At 42.3% G+C, this 22,219-nt stretch overlaps 2 protein-coding genes across 5 annotated transcripts; both read right to left on the reverse strand.

Moving 5' to 3' along the window:
• Positions 1–435: 435 nt before the first annotated feature.
• On the reverse strand, positions 436–1,915 carry LOC117553089. Its single transcript, XM_034226866.1, has 2 exons — positions 1,330–1,915; positions 436–1,231 (listed from the first exon to the last, which is right to left on the reverse strand). Exons 1-2 carry the CDS (start codon positions 1,858–1,860, stop codon positions 488–490), a joined length of 1,275 nt encoding a protein of 424 aa, XP_034082757.1. The 5' UTR covers positions 1,861–1,915; the 3' UTR covers positions 436–487.
• Positions 1,916–9,086: 7,171 nt separating this feature from the next.
• LOC117553090 lies at positions 9,087–21,970 on the reverse strand. 4 transcript variants are annotated; one of them, XM_034226870.1, is made up of 8 exons: positions 21,909–21,970; positions 21,174–21,282; positions 16,125–16,211; positions 15,775–15,958; positions 13,728–13,829; positions 13,337–13,411; positions 11,160–13,205; positions 9,087–11,073 (listed from the first exon to the last, which is right to left on the reverse strand). In XM_034226870.1, the coding sequence occupies exons 7-8, from the start codon at positions 13,090–13,092 to the stop codon at positions 11,003–11,005; spliced, it is 2,004 nt and encodes a 667-aa protein (XP_034082761.1). In that variant the 5' UTR covers positions 13,093–13,205; positions 13,337–13,411; positions 13,728–13,829; positions 15,775–15,958; positions 16,125–16,211; positions 21,174–21,282; positions 21,909–21,970; the 3' UTR covers positions 9,087–11,002. The 4 variants fall into 4 exon arrangements, with proteins under 4 accessions (XP_034082761.1, XP_034082758.1, XP_034082759.1 ...); XM_034226867.1 differs by having other exon boundaries at positions 9,087–13,205; XM_034226868.1 differs by lacking the exons at positions 15,775–15,958; positions 16,125–16,211 and having other exon boundaries at positions 9,087–13,205.
• Positions 21,971–22,219: the final 249 nt, after the last annotated feature.

Below are 22,219 nucleotides of genomic sequence, written 5' to 3' on the forward strand. Positions count from 1 at the left end.
ATTCACAGCAGCAGCACCCACCCTCCTATGGAGGATGTTCTCATGGCCCTGGTTACCTATCAGGGGGTGTATTTTGCGGTGCTTTACAGTCCGCCCATCGGCATCCATAGTCGGCCTTATTCACAGCAGCACCACCCACCCTCCTGTGGAGGATGTTCTCATGGCCCTGGTTACCTATCAGGGGGTGTATTTTGCGGTGCTTTACAGTCCGCCCATCGGACTCCATAGTCGGCCTTATTCACAGCAGCACCACCTGCCCTGCTGGAGGTTCACACTTTAACTTGTTTTACCCTCCGCTGCCTTACACATCCTCCCACATTTGAGCACTCCTCACGTGGACTAAACCCCTTCATGCACACCACCAGAACCTCGTGCCCCTGGGGATCTTAAAGGGGAAACACCCATATTGGGTTATAAAAAAGAGGACAAATTAAGTAATTTTAACAAACTTTATTTACAGAAATATATACATTGACACTTTATAACATTATAACATTATTAACTCATCCAGCACAAGCGGACTGAGTACAACAAAACATTGCATATTTACAAGTTGGTCACTGGCAACATTGTCCGTATCGGGTGAAGTTGGTGCAGAGGCTGGCACCCTCTCTTCACCCGTGTCTGAGGGACTGTGTTCGGCCATTGACTGTTCCCTCTTCGCCGCTCTCCAAGCGTTGAAGTCTTTGTATAATTCATCTGACGTCTCGGTATCGGTGGAGTCTTGGTAGGGAGTAGGGCTATGCTCCTCTCCAGAGCTGTCACGGTCACTGTGGATGTCAATGTCCCCCAAATTGTCTTCACTCACCCCTGATGCTGCTGCGGCCGCTGCTTGCAGTGACTCTGTGAAGAGCATTCGTATGTCCACAGCCTCCTTCAAAGAAGGATTCTTGGCATAAAATTTGTCTGCAGTTGCAGTGTTGTGACACATGAAATCACTCACTCTTTGGCGGTTGCTTATGTCCTGAAACCTCTTCGCATTATCGGCGTGGACTGTGCGGAGGTCGGTGAAGTTAATGGGACCTTTTAGTCCAACATCAGCCCATGCCAACCTCAGGAAGGTGGCAAGGTTCTTCGATGGGTTCTTCCCCGCTATGCAGAGGAAGTAGCGGTTGTTGGTGCCGGTCAGCGTCCCCTTGATTTCCAGCCACCTCTTCATCCATCCAAATTCTTCTATGGTGAGGTACATCTGCGCTTCCCCGAACGCGTTGGCCGTCTTGTGGTTGCTTACCTGTTATGACAGAGTTAGAGAGCGTCAATACAAGTATCAATCATCCACAACATGTGTATCACTGCCAGAATAAACACATGTTTTAATAGCTCACTCACGTGGATGAGGTGGCCAAAGGCAGTGCCAGTTATCTCCGCCTTTAGGACCTCCGTGTTGGTCATGTTGGAGTAGACCCCCGGACGGTGCCCATAAATGCAGCTCCAATTGAGGGTCATGTACCCATAGAGCAGGCTCCGGGTTGCGTGAGTCGGATTGCTGGTCATCACGTCCAGGAGCTGAGGGATGCGAGTTTTGGCCGCAGTCAAACATGCCATGATGTCTTTATGGCTTGGCAGACCTTCCATCTTGTCCCGCTTCACCTGCATCTGGTGTATAACCACATTCTTTCTCATGGACTTCAGGATGGCAGCAACTTCCCGTGTGATTAAAATCATGTCATTCTGGTTGAGCCTGCTCCCCTTGCATGGTGTTTCATTCATGTACTTGAGAAAGTGTGATATATTTTTGATATAGAAGTCAGATGTCGTGACCTGTAGGCTTGACTTTATCAGGCTCCGGGACCACCCACGTATCCTCTTCAGATCCCTCAAAAAGAGCCAGTCAGACAGGCGATTGAAACCGTGTGCCATGAAGCTTAGGAATTATTTGACTCTGCTTATTTTGGAGACTGCGTTTTCTTAGAGCCTCACTGTTGGATCGATGCCCTCATAATGGTCCCGGTAGCCTTGCAGATACTTCTCCATGATGCGTGGGAATGTAATGTCCCGCATTCGATTCCCCCGGCCCCTGCCGCTGAACCAGGGGGAATGTATGGGAGGGGAGGATGACGAGGCCTCGGTATCTATGGATGCAGGTTCTGAGGAGCTGGATACAGGTGTGTGAGAGGCAATGGGGGACTTCCTGCAGGAGGGACCTTTGGACTTGGACAGCCTCTTTGGTGTTGACTCTGTTCGGGATCGTTTCCTTAGAAACACCCGCTCTTGGTCCTCGGCCCTCTGGTTCATCCTCTTTCGGCTACGTTTAATCCTCTGCTGCAGCATGCAGCGCAGGGATTTCACCTCAGCAGCATATATGTCCCTCTGAGCCTTCATTCTGTTTGCATCCATCCTCCATTCCTTACAGTCCGGGTTGTCACATTTAATCACTGGGGACAAGGGTGGAGGTTGTGACAGGACATCATCACCCACAGTGTCCACATCCCAAGAGGTAATCATTGCTACTGTGGGGTTTGTCAAACTGAGTTCATGAAGCTTCTTCGTGGCCACTTTCATTTTTAGTTTAGTTAAAACCACATGTAATTCCTGCCGGGACAGCTCAACATGGTTTCTGTACAAGTGGCGGTCCAGCCTTGTCCCGATGTACTCGCATCCTGCAATAATGCAGGGATGGAGCCTAATGTTTATCCGTCCTTTCGCCAACAACAGCAGAATTCTTCTTTCAACTAAATTACGCACACTATGGTTCCTCAGCAGGTGCTTGCTCAGGGCACGGTAGGGACTATTACAGATAGGACAACCGATCGCCATCATTTTTGTATGCCTGAGCATTTCGGTACCGGGAAGTGTCACCAGTATAATGTATAGAACCGGGGGGGGACAAAGAAGGATAGGTGAAAATAAGAAAGTTGCACTCAGCGAACTAGAAAGACCCCATGTCAAATCTCTCCGGTTTATTTTCAATAAATAACCCATTTGCATCATCGTGCGAAAGGTGTCCCATTTAGGCACTCGTTAGGCGGGCAGAGATCCCTGTCATCTATCGGTCCTATCATCCAGGCAAGGCGGGAGCCAAAACTGGGTGAAATAGTGCCTCCTAAGGCGGGTCGAGTCCCCTGGCAACTCCCCTTACTTTCTTCCGGAGACCAGTTCAAAACGTTAAGTTTGGTAAGAACCATGATTGGGGGTCATCCAGGCAACAATTGTATCCGATCCAAAGTCCTCATGCAGCGGATGCATTCTTCCATGATCCAGAGACGGATGCAACCAGAGAACCAGAGAAAGGGGTTAAAATGGATAAAATGTATCCGGGAATAGTGCCTCCTAAGGCGGGTCGAGTCCCCTGACAACTCACCCTACATTCCTCCAGAGTCAGAAAAAGTTAAAGTTAACTTTTGGAAGAACCGCAGAAAAGGGGTGAAATTGGTGAAAATGTGTCCGGAAATAGTGCCTCATAATGCAGGTAGAGTCCCCTGGCAACTCCCCTTGCATTCCTCCAGAGTCAGAAAAAGTTAAAGTTAACTTTTGGAAGAACCGCAGAAAAGGGGTGAAAATGGTGAAAATGTGTCCGGAAATAGTGCCTCATAATGCAGGTAGAGTCCCCTGGCAACTCCCCTTGCATTCCTCCAGAGTCAGAAAAAGTTAAAGTTAAAGTTAACTTTTGGAAGAACCGCAGAAAAGGGGTGAAAATGGTGAAAATGTGTCCGGGAATAGTGCCTCATAATGCAGGTAGAGTCCCCTGGCAACTCCCCTTGCATTCCTCCAGAGGCAAAATAAGTTAAAGTTAACTTTTGGAAGAACCAGAGAAAGGGGTTAAAATGGTGAAAATGTGTCCGAAAATAGTGTCTCGTTATTCCGTCGAAACTCCCCTTGCATTCCTCCAGAGGCCAGTTCAAAAACTTAAAGTTTTGTAAGAACCGTGATTGGGGGTCCTCCGGGCAACAATTGTATACGATCCAAAGTGCTCACTCATCGGACGCATTCCTCCATGATTTCCCCATCATGAGAAATAGGCCGTTTTTTTCTAAGTGCTCTCAAAAACCGGGTTTCCGATTTCGTGCAGAAGGTAGCTTGGAAAAGATGAATGAAAATTGTTAACGGAGGAGGGGAGGTCTGAATTCCCCTCTACGTTGAAAAGTGCAACGGGTCAGTGGAAATGTCTCCGGGGCTTCCGCCCGAAGCGCCGAAGGGTTGACCCCCTCACCCGTTGGCACTTAGCCGTTTTTCGAGAATTTTTAAAAACGTAGTTTTTGATGAATTTAAGATATAATTGACCGTTTTATTTACTTTTTTTTGCTTTCCACGGGTGGGGGTGCACGGCAGGCCGCATATGAGCTCCCAAATTCGGCCCGGAACCTCCGGGAATCGGGTCCATTTCATCCACATGTGACTCCCCCATCAAATGTACATGAAATGGACACGAGGAAATGTACATGAAATGGACACGAGGAAATGTACATGAAATGGACACGAGGAAATGTACATGAAATGGACACCAGGAGAGAAGAACCAGGGGTCAACATGGATACAGTTTACCCCGAAATAGTGTCTCTTAAGGCGGGTACCAGTCATGGGAAGATGTCCAGACCCTGACTGGACTTAAGCCGATTTTCATTGGAACTCCACATTGCATTCTTCCAGGCCCATCTACATGCATCCAGGGTACAAGGAACAAGAACCAGGGGTCAACATGGATACAGTTTACCCCGAAATAGTGTCTCTTAAGGCGGGTACCAGTCATGGGAAGATGTCCAGACCCTGACTGGACTTAAGCCGATTTGCATTGGAACTCCACATTGCATTCTTCCAGGGACACCAACATACATCCAGGGTATAAGGATGAAGAACCAGGGGTCAACATGGATACAGTTTACCCCGAAATAGTGTCTCTTAAGGCGGGTACCAGTCATGGCAACATGTCCAGACCCTGACTGGACTTAAGCCGATTTGCATTGGAACTCCACATTGCATTATTCCAGGGACACCAACATACATCCAGGGTATAAGGATGAAGAACCAGGGGTCAACATGGATACAGTTTACCCCGAAATAGTGTCTCTTAAGGCGGGTACCAGTCATGGCAACATGTCCAGACCCTGACTGGACTTAAGCCGATTTGCATTGGAACTCCACATTGCATTCTTCCAGGGACACCAACATACATCCAGGGTACAAGGATGAAGAACCAGGGGTCAACATGGATACAGTTTACCCCGAAATAGTGTCTCTTAAGGCGGGTACCAGTCATGGGAAGATGTCCAGACCCTGACTGGACTTAAGCCGATTTGCATTGGAACTCCACATTGCATTCTTCCAGGGACACCAACATACATCCAGGGTATAAGGATGAAGAACCAGGGGTCAACATGGATACAGTTTACCCCGAAATAGTGTCTCTTAAGGCGGGGTACCAGTCATGGCAACATGTCCAGACCCTGACTGGACTTAAGCCGATTTGCATTGGAACTCCACATTGCATTCTTCCAGGGACACCAACATACATCCAGGGTATAAGGATGAAGAACCAGGGGTCAACATGGATACAGTTTACCCCGAAATAGTGTCTCTTAAGGCGGGTACCAGTCATGGGAAGATGTCCAGACCCTGACTGGACTTAAGCCGATTTGCATTGGAACTCCACATTGCATTCTTCCAGGGACACCAACATACATCCAGGGTACAAGGATGAAGAACCAGGGGTCAACATGGATACAGTTTACCCCGAAATAGTGTCTCTTAAGGCGGGTACCAGTCATGGCAACATGTCCAGACCCTGACTGGACTTAAGCCGATTTGCATTGGAACTCCACATTGCATTATTCCAGGGACACCAACATACATCCAGGGTATAAGGATGAAGAACCAGGGGTCAACATGGATACAGTTTACCCCGAAATAGTGTCTCTTTAGCAGGGTAACAGTCATGGGAAGATGTCCAGACCCTGACTGGACTTAAGCCGATTTGCATTGGAACTCCACATTGCATTATTCCAGGGACACCAACATACATCCAGGGTACAAGGAACAAGAACCAGGGGGCAACATGGATACAGTTTACCCCGAAATAGTGTCTCTTTAGCCGGGTAACAGTCATGGCAACATGTCCAGACCCTGACTGGACTTAAGCCGATTTGCATTGGAACTCCACATTGCATTCTTCCAGGGACACCAACATACATCCAGGGTATAAGGATGAAGAACCAGGGGTCAACATGGATACAGTTTACCCCGAAATAGTGTCTCTTTAGCAGGGTAACAGTCATGGGAAGATGTCCAGACCCTGACTGGACTTAAGCCGATTTGCATTGGAACTCCACATTGCATTCTTCCAGGGACACCAACATACATCCAGGGTATAAGGATGAAGAACCAGGGGGCAACATGGATACAGTTTACCCCGAAATAGTGTCTCTTAAGGCGGGTACCAGTCATGGCAACATGTCCAGACCCTGACTGGACTTAAGCCGATTTGCATTGGAACTCCACATTGCATTCTTCCAGGCCCATCTACATGCATCCAGGGTACAAGGAACAAGAACCAGGGGTCAACATGGATACAGTTTACCCCGAAATAGTGTCTCTTTAGCAGGGTAACAGTCATGGCAACATGTCCAGACCCTGACTGGACTTAAGCCGATTTTCATTGGAACTCCACATTGCATTCTTCCAGGGACACCAACATACATCCAGGGTACAAGGATGAAGAACCAGGGGTCAACATGGATACAGTTTACCCCGAAATAGTGTCTCTTAAGGCGGGTACCAGTCATGGCAACATGTCCAGACCCTGACTGGACTTAAGCCGATTTGCATTGGAACTCCACATTGCATTCTTCCAGGCCCATCTACATGCATCCAGGGTACAAGGAACAAGAACCAGGGGTCAACATGGATACAGTTTACCCCGAAATAGTGTCTCTTTAGCAGGGTAACAGTCATGGGAACATGGGGTGATGTATATGGGCACTTGAGCACCAGCAAGACCCCCACCTCCATAACCTTGTGCACCAGGTGAACATGTGTACCCACACTTAAGCACTCCCCCACGGACTAAACCAAGAGGGAACACCGGTCAGAAGTTCGTGCCCCTGGTAACACTGAATAACAACAAAATAGAACCCCCAAGGGTTGCATGTGTGTAGGCATAGTTGGTAACATTTGTCTTGCCCTTGGCAGGGAATTTGCATTGGTAGTTGACATCACATTTACATTGTGCGGACTTCAGTACATTTTAAGGAAAAGTCCCATGTTAACTATGTCCATAAGACAGACATGTTCCTTACATCTACTGAGGGGAACCAACTCCCACAGAACCTGAAGAGATCCAGATTGCCAACAGCAGAGGAGACTCTTACACCTACTGAGGGGAATCAACTCCCATAGAACCTGAAGAGACCCAGATTGCCAACAGCAGAGAGGAGACTCTTACACCTACTGAGGGGAATCAACTCCCACAGAACCTGAAGAGACCCAGATTGCCAACAGCAGAGAGGAGACTCTTACACCTACTGAGGGAATCAACTCCCACAGAACCTGAAGAGACCCAGATTGCCAACAGCAGAGGGACAGGAATCGCCTGAAGTCCATGCTGTAAGACATACTTCAAAAGGTACATTTTACAATGTTCTTTTTAATTACATTATTTTATATTTGGCAGAAATTGGTCAGAAAATATATCAATCTTCCCTTTTGCACTCTTTAAACTGCTGGTGCTCTGGACAACAGCTTAAGTGGAAGATATTGTTATAGATGGTGGCATATAGATATGTGTGGCTTGGAAGTTAGCTGACACCCTTTTATTGAGTGCAGTAGTTTCAATCACACCCATGTATAACAGCTGCACAAAAAACAGCACATGGCAATGTTGTTTTTATTAGCATTAATAATTATTTACTCATTATACCAGCTCCACAGAACTTTTGGAGACTCCAGAGGCCTGTACTACAAAGTATGATTCATATGTTGCAGGTGCGACAAGTGTACAAGTGTAGTTGTACGTTTACAGTCCTGCAGACTCCGCAGACTGTTTAACTCTGCAGGGGGTTTCAGCTGAATTAATGACATTTGTTAATATAAAGGGAATACCCAATAGTAACTGTTGTCTTCTATACTCATTCCTTGGTAATTCAATAGTGATGAGCCTGGCAATTTAGGTCTTCACATAGTCTGCCATTTTGGCCAACGTCCCTTCCTGCCTTCAGCTGCAGCAGGTGTGTTGCTTGTTACCTGGATTATATGTTTTAGGCTATATTTGTTGAATAATATAGTTTGCTCATCTTGTGAAAATACAAGCCATAGTCTTGTGCCTGTCTGTGATTGGTCATAAGAGGCACCTATCCAATCAGTGACTGCAACTACCCAATTAAGTGAATGCAAAGAGGAATTATAGATTACACATTGCCTTTTTGTTTAATTGAAATGTTTTTTCTGCTCACTTACAGGAAAAGCTGCTCAGAAAAGAGTGCCCTGGACAAAGACTGAGACCCAGGCAGTTGATAAACACGAGTCGATTTATTACTTCTTGTCTTGTGCCAGGGAAGAGCGACTGCGAGAAATGTTTAAAGGCAGAACCAATAGCTCTTAAACATCGGGATTGGCAGACCTTAAAGTTTTATGTTCATAACCGTATCGCAGCATACAAAAGACAAATTCAGCGAAAATAGGAAGGCTGTATGATGGACGTAATTTTGTCCTGACTTTGTTTTGTTAAAACAAAATACATTTTGCCAAGATTTATGTAAACACTCACACTTTTTATTTTTCCTATACTTGAAATGTGAGATCTAAGGATTATTATTATTTCAATATGTTCCCAAGATAATTGAACTGAATACTATGTTTGTATTATAGTCCAGCAGATATGTGAAATATCTGAAAGATTGTGCTTTTGATGATAAAAACATGAACTTTGGCTCACTGTTAGAGCATGCCCTAAGGAAGATGTGTGGCTATAGGGCCATCGCATATTTGACCATTGGTTGTTATTTGACCAGTAGCTTAGGATCTCTAGACCACCTAGGAACTTGATTGTGGTGGCTAATCCTACATTTTCAAGGATGAGGAATGCATTGGTACTATTTACAACATGCTGGAATGTAGCTAACTACATGTATCTGGTATTCAGGGAACAAAATACACAGTAAAAGCATCAACATATTTATTTTGGTGAAGTAATACATGTTACATAATACATATGTAATATTACAGGTGTTCAACTAAATGCAGAGTTAGTTCTGAAAACAGTCCACCACAGTGTCAAAGGGCACTGCACTGAATTGCTGCCTTGAAACATTTGCACTGTCCACAGCACCCCTTTTTGCATTCACAGCGGAGGAGTTCTGGTAATGTGGTCCAGTAAACTTACCATCCAACTGTGGCCTTCCTCTCCCACCCCCAGTCACCTGGAGATGGGAGAACAGGCACAGCAGAATCCCGATATGGGCCATTTCCCCAGACCAGCACACAGTATCCTCGATGTTCCTGGAGCAAATCAGCACAGCAGCAAAGGACAGGCGAAAACAGCAGCGTGGAATCCCCGGGGTGACAACAAGACAAGACAAGACATATCCTGACATAGGACGTTTTCATTCAAATGGCAGATGATTACATGACAAAGCAAAGTATAGTTAATATTGAAATAAAGCAAATCCAGTATAAATTGAAATAATGAAGTAAATAATATAAATAAATACAAACTGGGATATAAAAATAAATAAAGTAAAATCAAATACATATTAATGAAAGTATTTTACATAGGGACTGACATCTTTGGCACAGCAGGATCAGTTACACAGGGATGTTTTCCCTAGTATTCATCTGAAGTTCGGTTCAGTTTCAACAACCCTCTTCAACCAGCGATACATCCAGATATCTTAACACAGTTCCATCTTTGGGTAAAAGAGTCCATTTTGATCTGCAGGCTCGCCGTATTCTTTCCATCGTGTAGACTTGTTTGTGCTTCCACTGAATGATTGTCGGAGATTTTGCATTTTTCCAGTTCAGTTATAATCTTTTTGGCAATTAATAACAGTATCCGTAATATGTACCTCTGGTCTGAATCGTGAGTGTCTGTAGGTAAAGCTCCGAGCAAGACCAACATGGGCTCCAGAGGAACAGTCATTTCCAGGATGTTTCTAATCTCCTCTTTAACAGATTTCCAAAATCCTTCAATTACTGGGCAATCCCAAAAGATATGTGTATGATCCCCTATTTTTCCACATTTCCTCCAACATAATGCGACTGATGGTCCTTGTACATATTTAGAAATTAAAAAAGGAGTGTTAAAAAATCTGATTTTCAGCTTCCAAACAAACTCTTTCCATAACTGACTATTCATTCCTTTCTGACTGCCCACACAGAAGCTTTCCCAGACTGCATCTTCGATTATAATGTTTAGTTCCAATTCTCATTGATCTCTAACATTCCAGGTGTTTTGGGAGTCGTCTGCCATAAGCCTCTGATATAAGTGAGAGACACGTTTCTTATTTGAGAAGCATTTTTCTGCAATACTAATAAAATATTCTTCTATAATGTTTGGATTTTTTTGGATTGCTTCTCTTTCCTTGTGGCTCGTAATATAGTGTCTTATCTGGAAGTACCTATATCAATCATTTGACGGGAGCCCATATTGTACTTGAAGTTGGGAGAAGGACATCAAACATTTGGTTCATTGTGATAAGACCTTTACCGGCCCATCTTTTAAAACCTCCATCCCTTACAGATGTAAGAGTCTCCTCTGCTGGGTTTAGAGCACTTCATTAACTTTACTGTAGAAATGCTGACCATAACCAATAATATTGGAGAGGAAATTGATCACACTTGGAAAAGAAAGAACACTTTTCCCCACTTCCATGACTGGTCCTATTGCTGTGACCCTGACCAAAGGTATGTCATAGTGTATATACTGCAATTGTAGCAAACTAAAGTGCTTGTGCAAGACCAAGAGTAAAAGACAGAACAACAAATCCAAAATAAAACAACTGCTAAACTTTCTTTGTGAATTTTGTATAGACTGAAGTACTTATTTGTTCTACATTAAATTACTAACAACATACCATCAACAGCAGAAGCAGTTTCCTTCCTCTATGTTCCCGCTCCCTTCTTCTTCATCACTACCAATAACTCTTTCTGTTGGAGATATACCGAGTACAGGTTAAACATGGGGAAGCAATTAGAATAATTGAGAAGAAAAACATAATGAACAAATAACATACCATCTGGCCCTATTGTGATTTCACCCAAGTTCTTTCCATGAAGCTCTGCTAATCTCCCTTGCTCAAGTGCCATTAGAACTTTGCTGATCTTGGCAAGTTGAAGCGTCTTCTCCGGTAGTCGATAGAATTCACGATGAATTCTAATATCGTTGGCCAGCTGGTCCATTTCTGTGTCTGTCATGTTCAGCACGGTGGAGAGGGTTGCCGCATGCTTTCTGAGTCTGGTCGATGTCAGTGACTTTGGACACTTAGCACCACATGTTTTTGCAAAGCCACGCATGCAGTCTGAACCACGGAAATGTGTCATAGCTGTAGGTCTTGCAAACATATATGCATTGTCTTTTAGAACCCCACAATCCTCTCTATACTTCACGAGGAGTTCTAATGCGCACAGCATTTTCGGAGTCAGAAGAATTGGAACTGGTCTGCCTCGCTTTCCCCTGATGACAATCCTTGAGAAATGTCTGCACAGTTTTTTCTCCACTTCAGAGAGTGCCCAGTCCACATCCTCGTGGGGATCAGAAGTGTCCCTTGACAGAAATGCAGTCAGCGGCATGCTTGCTACTTCTCCTTCCCTGCGTCGATTGAAGAGGATAATCTGTGTTAAACACACCTTTGCCAGTTCCGTCCAGGACTTTGTAGAAGGTGTTCCAGATAGTTCGCTGCTGCACTCATCTTGCATCGCACTGAGAAACTGATGCCATTTTTGAACATCCTCAGTGAATGGCATAAGAGTGGGAACGTTCCATTTTGATTCAGCAATGTTTCTGAGAGCCGTTGAAGAAATCATCTCGTTCCATTTCTCACTGTGAACTTGTTGAAATTCTGTGGCATTTCTCACAAGTTCATGATCGTTAGCTATTAACCCATGAGCTTTCAACAGTTTGCTGACCTTGACCATCGCATTGCCAAGTTTGTTTGCAAGGGATGGAATCTGAAATGTTCCAGTTCCACTATCATAGCCACAAGTGACCTGAACAGCTCTGACCATCTCCAAGTACTTCTTAGGATGAATGAAATCCTCCAGGTTTTTTAGACTGGTGACCCTTCTGCCATTGTGAATTAACCGTCCCAATTCTCTCATCTTCTCCCTTACACCTTTGTTCAACAAGTGCTGCCCAAGATCAGTGATGACATGGTCACTTTTAATGATATTTGTGATGGGATCAGGATTCATAGAACTAATCACTCCCCACAATTGTTTTGAAATCTGTGCAGGCACAGGCCCTGTGTATGCGCACAATGACTGGACGCGATTCTTTCCAGGTTTCCGGGAAACCGATTTGGGTTTGAGTTTGCATGTGCGTATGTCGCCACAAGACCTTTCTGGTGAAAAGGCCTTGGCAATATGCGCAATGCATAAACTCATTCCCCTTTGCCTGTTGAGTAGGTCTTTTAAAAACGGTACTAGTTCGCCATTCCCAGACTCCATGACAGCAGCATTGTGCGCATAGTTGCCTCTGTTGCGGATGTAATTCAATTGATGTCTTCTCTCCTTTGACCTCTTTGGAAAGCTAAGGGCTTTAGCTACATCTACTTTGTCTTCATGGGCTTTTTCTAGATGCCTTGCCATTTTCGCATAAGGCCTACTACAATAAAGGCAATAGTGTCTCTTGTTGTAGACTCTAATACCGTCTTGTTTTTGGGAAGCACCAACAACAATGCTCTGATGCGTGTCCTGACTTGAACATTGTTCTTTTTCTCCACTGTCTCCAAATGTTATCTGGTGAGGCACTGTGGAATCGCAGACTGGGACATTCAATGAATCAGCCGGAGACTGCCGTTTCCTTCCTGTTTGATAGCGAGTATCACCATCACTTTCTGTCATGGCATCTGTGCAGGGTTCTTCTGCTCCTGGTGGTCCCGAGTCTGGTAGTGTAGTATCACAAAGACCATCAAATAAATCCATCAGAGATGGCCTTTTCTTTGTCATTGTGAGGGTGGAATCACTGATGTAGAATCCGGGACAAACTCATCCCCACTCCCAGAGATATCACTGCTGGAATCGTACAGTTCATCGGGTTCCTCTAGATGTGTGTCCTTTATCTAAAATCAAACACAGAAACAGATGTCGTTTAAACAAAACACAATCCAAATAAGAGCACAACATTATGACAATACTGTCTGATATTGAGGGATCCTATAATGTAAATTAAGCAGCTTAAATGAAAACTTACTATAAGGCTTTTAGTTCGTCTCAATCGAGGAGAGAGTACAGTATTCAAATTGTGCTTCTGGAAAACTGTTCCAATCTGTAGATAATGAAAAAATATGTTACAGTTTGCAATTAACAGTTTATAGTTAAAACACTGTAACAATAAGGCTGTTGTGAACATATTGTGTGAGGTTTGAAATGTTCCTCAAACAATATCGCTTTATTTGCGATGGAACATAAACACCAGTAAGAAATAACTGTTTCTGCTCAATTTGGCATTTCTTGTTTTATTCCTAATAAATACAACATGTATGTTTTCATCATCCATTTATCAGCTTGAAGAAGAACAGAGGCCACAGCTAGGGATTCAGAAAGATGCTAAGTATAAAGCTAAGTGGTAAACATGGATGTACCTCTCTGTTGATGTCGGGTTTGTTTGATGGCCCAGCATTCCTGGTGTCAGCGCTCTCGCTCTCAATGGGACCATCAGGGTTGGAGTCTCTTGTCACAGGCGCCTGGAAACATATCATCATAAAAGCATTTTAAAATAGAGAATAAAACCATACAATTGCATGCAATCACTACATATTATAAAACAAGACTACAAGGAAACATCTCAATCTAAATGCATGTCAACAAACACCAGACTACAGAGACCCCCCCCCCCCCCCATTCAATACTGTACACTAATGCTACCTTAACCCTGTCATTTCTCACACACTGAATACAACCAGCTTAGTGGGGACATTTCACACACCATGTTGAGGTCACTTTTGGGGACCAAGTGACTCTAGTTTGTAATCCACTTAACACACAGTTTCTGCTCAAGATCTGATGTAAGGTGTGTTGTGGGGACGTCGTAGGTATCCCAGAGAAGTGTGATTTTTAATCAAAAGGAGAGTCAGTTTAAAGCCCAAAGTTTGTCCTAAATATTATATTAACATTGGCCTTAGAGGGAATTGAGAAACTGCTTGGCAGTACTCAACACACAGTACTCAACACACAGTCCTCAACACACAGTACTCAACACACAGTACTCAACACACAGTCCTCAACACACAGTACTCAACACACAGTCCTCAACACACAGTACTCAACACACAGTACTCAACACACAGTACTCAACACACAGTCCTCAACACACAGTACTCAACACACAGTACTCAACACACAGTCCTCAACACACAGTCCTCAACACACAGTACTCAACACACAGTACTCAACACACAGTACTCAACACACAGTACTCAACACACAGTACTCAACACACAGTACTCAACACACAGTCCTCAACACACAGTACTCAACACACAGTCCTCAACACACAGTACCCAACACACAGTACTCAACACACAGTACTCAACACACAGTACTCAACACACAGTCCTCAACACACAGTACTCAACACACAGTACTCAACACACAGTACTCAACACACAGTACTCAACACACAGTCCTCAACACACAGTACTCAACACACAGTCCTCAACACACAGTACTCAACACACAGTACTCAACACACAGTACTCAACACACAGTCCTCAACACACAGTACTCAACACACAGTCCTCAACACACAGTCCTCAACACACAGTACTCAACACACAGTACTCAACACACAGTACTCAACACACAGTACTCAACACACAGTACTCAACACACAGTACTCAACACACAGTCCTCAACACACAGTACTCAACACACAGTCCTCAACACACAGTACCCAACACACAGTACTCAACACACAGTACTCAACACAGTACTCAACACACAGTCCTCAACACACAGTACTCAACACACAGTCCTCAACACACAGTCCTCAACACACAGTCCTCAACACACAGTACTCAACACACAGTCCTCAACACACAGTACTCAACACACAGTACTCAACACACAGTACTCAACACACAGTACTCAACACACAGTCCTCAACACACAGTACTCAACACACAGTCCTCAACACACAGTACCCAACACACAGTACTCAACACACAGTACTCAACACACAGTACTCAACACACAGTCCTCAACACACAGTACTCAACACACAGTCCTCAACACACAGTACTCAACACACAGTACTCAACACAGTACTCAACACACAGTCCTCAACACACAGTACTCAACACACAGTACTCAACACACAGTACTCAACACACAGTACTCAACACACAGTACTCAACACACAGTCCTCAACACACAGTACTCAACACACAGTACTCAACACACAGTACTCAACACACAGTACTCAACACACAGTCCTCAACACACAGTACTCAACACACAGTACTCAACACACAGTACTCAACACACAGTCCTCAACACACAGCATTTCTTGTTGTATTCCTAATAAATACAACATGTACGTGTTAAATGTTATTGATTAGATTATTTAAGATCATACATTAACATTAAGGTTTTTCTGAGACATTTTGCAACACTAGTTGTGTCACTTACTTGCACTCTCCATGGGCAGTCATCACCACCGTAGTCATATGTAATTTCCTCTCCTTTTTTTATTTCGTCTAACAAACATAAATGTGGCTTCCCATCCACATCGACTCTTTTCATACAGTTGGGCCCAAGGTGGTCGTTGTTGACGAGCCGTCCAAATGACCCATCTTCCCTTGAGGCATCAATACTTAAGCATCAAAATAAGAGGAAAGGGAACAAAAATGAACAGTCGTTCATTTGACTTCCTTTAAAAATGGTATGAGTTGAGATATATTTTAGCCTCTGATGCAGTTTAATCAATGTTAGTGCTGGATATAACTGTCAAATATCCAACTGATTAAAGCCTTATATACCATTCAGTGCAGTTTAGCATGGGTCCCCTCTGTACTCCAAAACAAAATCTCCTTTGGAAAACTGACCAAGGGCAATTATACCACGTCCTGCAAGACAATATATGACATTTTCAATGAAAGGGGCCATTAGAATGATGAGTCTGTGGACTATATGTAATTCCAAAATAAATGTGGAGATAAAAAGCGACTGACATTTACATGATTCAATTATTACGGTTACAAAACATCACAGCATTTGACGAGCAGCTACAGGTCAGTTTAGCCCGATCCATCCGATTCCATTCAGAAAGCACGCATTTTAAAAGGTGTTTCTCTGCCGTCTGTCTGCACACTAGTCAAAGCATTAATTCATGGTTTTTACTAACCGGTATCAGTATGTAGTTACTTCGGCATCACTTTGAAACATGTATTACAATTAAATCACGGTAACATGGAGATAAGCCCCTTAAAAACCATGAATGCATTATTCATGGTTTTTTCGCATCGCTCTAATCGCTCGAGTTTCACTGTGGCTGTCAGCTGTGTTTACTCCTGTCATTCAAACAAGACACGAGACAAGGGGGCGTAGTTGTAGTTGGTATCTCCTATGGGTTATGGGAGATACCAACTACAACAAAATGAACATATTTGACCGTGATTTAATTGTAATACACGTTTCAAAATGATGCCGAAGTAACAACATACTGATACCGGTTAGTAAAAACCATGAATTAATGCTTTGACAAGTCTGCAGACAGACGGCAGGCGAAGAACCTTTTAAAATGTGTGTTTTCTGAATGGAGATCAGACTAAACTAACCTGTAGCGGCTCCGTCCAAACTCACACCAACATGATACAGACATAAATAAAGCAGCGACTGTATTCACCATGACACAGACAGTCTGTGGTTTGTACATGTTTAACTTTTGTCCAGTTTCTGAACAGATATGAAGAGCTGTGAGCGCTGAGTGTGTGCTAACGGCTGATGTGTTGGGACATGTTGCGCTGTCTGGTTCTGTAGCGTTTTGTGAAATGCTGTAGCGTTTTGTGAAATGCTGTAGTGTTTAGTGAAATGCTGTAGTGTTTAGTGAAATGCTGTAGCGTTTTGTGAAATGCTGTAGTGTTTAGTGAAATGCTGTAGTGTTTAGTGAAATGCTGTAGCGTTTAGTGAAATGCTGTAGCGTTTAGTGAAATGCTGTAGCGTTTAGTGAAATGCTGTAGCGTTTAGTGAAATGCTGTAGCGTTTAGTGAAATGCTGTAGCGTTTAGTGAAATGCTGTAGCGTTTTGTGAAATGCTGTAGCGTTTTGTGAAATGCTGTAGCGTTTTGTGAAATGCTGTAGCGTTTTAGTGAAATGCTGTAGCGTTTAGTGAAATGCTGTAGCGTTTAGTGAAATGCTGTAGCGTTTAGTGAAATGCTGTAGCGTTTAGTGAAATGCTGTAGCGTTTAGTGAAATGCTGTAGCGTTTAGTGAAATGCTGTAGCGTTTAGTGAAATGCTGTAGCGTTTAGTGAAATGCTGTAGCGTTTAGTGAAATGCTGTAGCGTTTTGTGAAATGCTGTAGCGTTTTGTGAAATGCTGTAGCGTTTTGTGAAATGCTGTAGCGTTTAGTGAAATGCTGTAGCGTTTAGTGAAATGCTGTAGCGTTTAGTGAAATGCTGTAGCGTTTAGTGAAATGCTGTAGCGTTTAGTGAAATGCTGTAGTGTTTAGTGAAATGCTGTAGTGTTTAGTGAAATGCTGTAGTGTTTAGTGAAATACTGTAGTGTTTAGTGAAATGCTGTAGTGTTTAGTGAAATGCTGTAGTGTTTAGTGAAATGCTGTAGTGTTTAGTGAAATACTGTAGTGTTTAGTGAAATGCTGTAGTGTTTTGTGAAATACTGTAGCGTTTAGTGAAATGCTGTAGTGTTTAGTGAAATGCTGTAGTGTTTTGTGAAATGCTGTAGCGTTTAGTGAAATGCTGTAGTGTTTAGTGAAATGCTGTAGTGTTTAGTGAAATGCTGTAGTGTTTAGTGAAATGCTGTAGTGTTTTGTGAAATGCTGTAGTGTTTAGTGAAATGCTGTAGTGTTTTGTGAAATGCTGTAGTGTTTAGTGAAATGCTGTAGTGTTTAGTGAAATACTGTAGAAATGCTGTAGTGTTTAGTGAAATGCTGTAGTGTTTAGTGAAATGCTGTAGTGTTTTGTGAAATGCTGTAGCGTTTAGTGAAATGCTGTAGTGTTTAGTGAAATACTGTAGTGTTTTGTGAAATGCTGTAGCGTTTAGTGAAATGCTGTAGTGTTTAGTGAAATGCTGTAGCGTTTTGTGAAATGCTGTAGCGTTTAGTGAAATGCTGTAGCGTTTAGTGAAATGCTGTAGCGTTTAGTGAAATGCTGTAGCGTTTTGTGAAATGCTGTAGCGTTTTGTGAAATGCTGTAGCGTTTTGTGAAATGCTGTAGCGTTTTGTGAAATGCTGTAGCGTTTTGTGAAATGCTGTAGCGTTTTGTGAAATGCTGTAGCGTTTAGTGAAATGCTGTAGCGTTTAGTGAAATGCTGTAGTGTTTAGTGAAATGCTGTAGTGTTTAGTGAAATGCTGTAGCGTTTTGTGAAATGCTGTAGCGTTTAGTGAAATGCTGTAGCGTTTAGTGAAATGCTGTAGCGTTTTGTGAAATGCTGTAGCGTTTTGTGAAATGCTGTAGCGTTTAGTGAAATGCTGTAGTGTTTAGTGAAATGCTGTAGTGTTTAGTGAAATGCTGTAGCGTTTAGTGAAATGCTGTAGCGTTTAGTGAAATGCTGTAGCGTTTAGTGAAATGCTGTAGCGTTTAGTGAAATGCTGTAGAGTTTTGTGAAATGCTGTAGCGTTTAGTGAAATGCTGTAGCGTTTAGTGAAATGCTGTAGCGTTTTGTGAAATGCTGTAGCGTTTAGTGAAATGCTGTAGCGTTTTGTGAAATGCTGTAGCGTTTTGTGAAATGCTGTAGCGTTTAGTGAAATACTGTAGTGTTTAGTGAAATACTGTAGTGTTTAGTGAAATGCTGTAGTGTTTAGTGAAATGCTGTAGTGTTTAGTGAAATGCTGTAGTGTTTAGTGAAATACTGTAGTGTTTAGTGAAATGCTGTAGTGTTTAGTGAAATACTGTAGTGTTTAGTGAAATGCTGTAGTGTTTAGTGAAATACTGTAGTGTTTAGTGAAATACTGTAGTGTTTAGTGAAATGCTGTAGTGTTTAGTGAAATGCTGTAGTGTTTAGTGAAATGCTGTAGTGTTTAGTGAAATACTGTAGTGTTTAGTGAAATGCTGTAGTGTTTTGTGAAATGCTGTAGCGTTTAGTGAAATGCTGTAGTGTTTAGTGAAATACTGTAGTGTTTTGTGAAATGCTGTAGTGTTTAGTGAAATACTGTAGTGTTTAGTGAAATACTGTAGCGTTTAGTGAAATGCTGTAGTGTTTAGTGAAATACTGTAGTGTTTAGTGAAATGCTGTAGTGTTTAGTGAAATGCTGTAGTGTTTTGTGAAATGCTGTAGTGTTTAGTGAAATGCTGTAGTGTTTTGTGAAATGCTGTAGTGTTTAGTGAAATGCTGTAGTGTTTAGTGAAATACTGTAGAAATGCTGTAGTGTTTAGTGAAATGCTGTAGCGTTTAGTGAAATGCTGTAGCGTTTAGTGAAATGCTGTAGCGTTTAGTGAAATGCTGTAGTGTTTTGTGAAATGCTGTAGCGTTTAGTGAAATGCTGTAGCGTTTAGTGAAATGCTGTAGCGTTTTGTGAAATGCTGTAGCGTTTAGTGAAATGCTGTAGCGTTTTGTGAAATGCTGTAGCGTTTTGTGAATGATTATGCTAGTGAAATGCTGTAGTGTTTAGTGAAATGCTGTAGTGTTTAGTGAAATACTGTAGTGTTTAGTGAAATGCTGTAGTGTTTAGTGAAATGCTGTAGTGTTTAGTGAAATACTGTAGTGTTTAGTGAAATGCTGTAGTGTTTAGTGAAATACTGTAGTGTTTAGTGAAATGCTGTAGTGTTTAGTGAAATACTGTAGTGTTTAGTGAAATACTGTAGTGTTTAGTGAAATACTGTAGTGTTTAGTGAAATGCTGTAGTGTTTAGTGAAATGCTGTAGTGTTTAGTGAAATACTGTAGTGTTTAGTGAAATGCTGTAGTGTTTAGTGAAATACTGTAGTGTTTAGTGAAATGCTGTAGTGTTTAGTGAAATACTGTAGTGTTTAGTGAAATACTGTAGTGTTTAGTGAAATGCTGTAGTGTTTAGTGAAATGCTGTAGTGTTTAGTGAAATGCTGTAGTGTTTAGTGAAATACTGTAGTGTTTAGTGAAATGCTGTAGTGTTTTGTGAAATGCTGTAGCGTTTAGTGAAATGCTGTAGTGTTTAGTGAAATACTGTAGTGTTTTGTGAAATGCTGTAGTGTTTAGTGAAATACTGTAGTGTTTAGTGAAATACTGTAGCGTTTAGTGAAATGCTGTAGTGTTTAGTGAAATACTGTAGTGTTTAGTGAAATGCTGTAGTGTTTAGTGAAATGCTGTAGTGTTTTGTGAAATGCTGTAGTGTTTAGTGAAATGCTGTAGTGTTTTGTGAAATGCTGTAGTGTTTAGTGAAATGCTGTAGTGTTTAGTGAAATACTGTAGAAATGCTGTAGTGTTTAGTGAAATGCTGTAGTGTTTAGTGAAATGCTGTAGTGTTTAGTGAAATGCTGTAGTGTTTTGTGAAATGCTGTAGCGTTTAGTGAAATGCTGTAGTGTTTAGTGAAATACTGTAGTGTTTTGTGAAATGCTGTAGTGTTTAGTGAAATACTGTAGTGTTTAGTGAAATACTGTAGCGTTTAGTGAAATGCTGTAGTGTTTAGTGAAATACTGTAGTGTTTAGTGAAATGCTGTAGTGTTTAGTGAAATGCTGTAGTGTTTTGTGAAATGCTGTAGTGTTTAGTGAAATACTGTAGAAATGCTGTAGTGTTTTGTGAAATGCTGTAGTGTTTTGTGAAATGCTGTAGTGTTTTGTGAAATGCTGTAGTGTTTTGTGAAATGCTGTGGTGTCTTGAACTTCAGGGACATCGTAGATTATGTTATAATGATGAACACCTTATGTAAAATCCTCTTACCTTTCACTGCATTGATGTATTTCACATCTAATTTATTGGTGTTATCAGTCTTTGATTGGATAGTCTTTTGGGCATCCTTAAGGGGACTGACCCTTGGTGGCATTTCCAACTGCAGAGAAAGGTAGCAAAAATTAGATGGCTTTTTTCTTTAATTCTTGTTCATCACTCCAAACTGTGCTAGCTGCTAAATCATATCACACACCTAAGCACCATGCAAATACACTTGAACAGCTAGCCTATGCCCAGACTCTCTCACTACTTTACATCACAAACCATCACTTTAATGTTAGCATGATATTTGATCATTTGAATGAATCAAGCCTGAGCCCTGAAGAAAATAAATCTGCTTGAGTAAATACGATTTGGAATCATAGTGTAGCATAGCATGCGTGGTGGGGGAGGGGCAGAGACATGTGCGTCAGTATTTTTGCTAGCAGTCTGAAGGCAGTTGTAAACCAAATTAATGAACTTTTATAGTCTGAATAATGAATTGTATTACACTGGCTAAATATATTGTTACTTACAATAAATATATAGAGCCATTCCTTTGGAAAACGTGATGAAAACCAGCGTGGACTTGAAATGCTAACTGTGACATGTCCACGTGTGGCATGGAACATACCATTTTAACGTTTACAACTTAATTTTAAAAATAGTTTATAATTGATAAATAATGCCTGATATCATATGAAACTAGTATGGGACTTAAACATCGTAATTAAACGTCATACTTACTGAACACACAGCTCGCTCAACTCCTTTAAATGCAGTCTGTCCTCATTAGCGCTTCAACTATCTGCACGTCTAGACGCAGCGTGCAGTCAAGCTAGGTGGGAGGAATCTGAGGTCACTTCCTGTGCACTTTCAAGTTAAAACCGGAAACCACATTTACACACAGGGACCTTTGCTTTTTTCAGTGTAAAATTGATACCAGGGTACAGACTAGGGGGCCTGCGAGTGGAGGTTGATATAATAATAATAATAATAAATAATATTTTTATAGCGCCTTTCAGGAAACCCAAGGTCGCTTTACAAGTCGGGTAGGG

The sequence above is a fragment of the Gymnodraco acuticeps genome, unplaced genomic scaffold (assembly GCF_902827175.1).
Source record: "Gymnodraco acuticeps unplaced genomic scaffold, fGymAcu1.1, whole genome shotgun sequence".
Lineage (NCBI taxonomy): Eukaryota > Metazoa > Chordata > Actinopteri > Perciformes > Bathydraconidae > Gymnodraco > Gymnodraco acuticeps.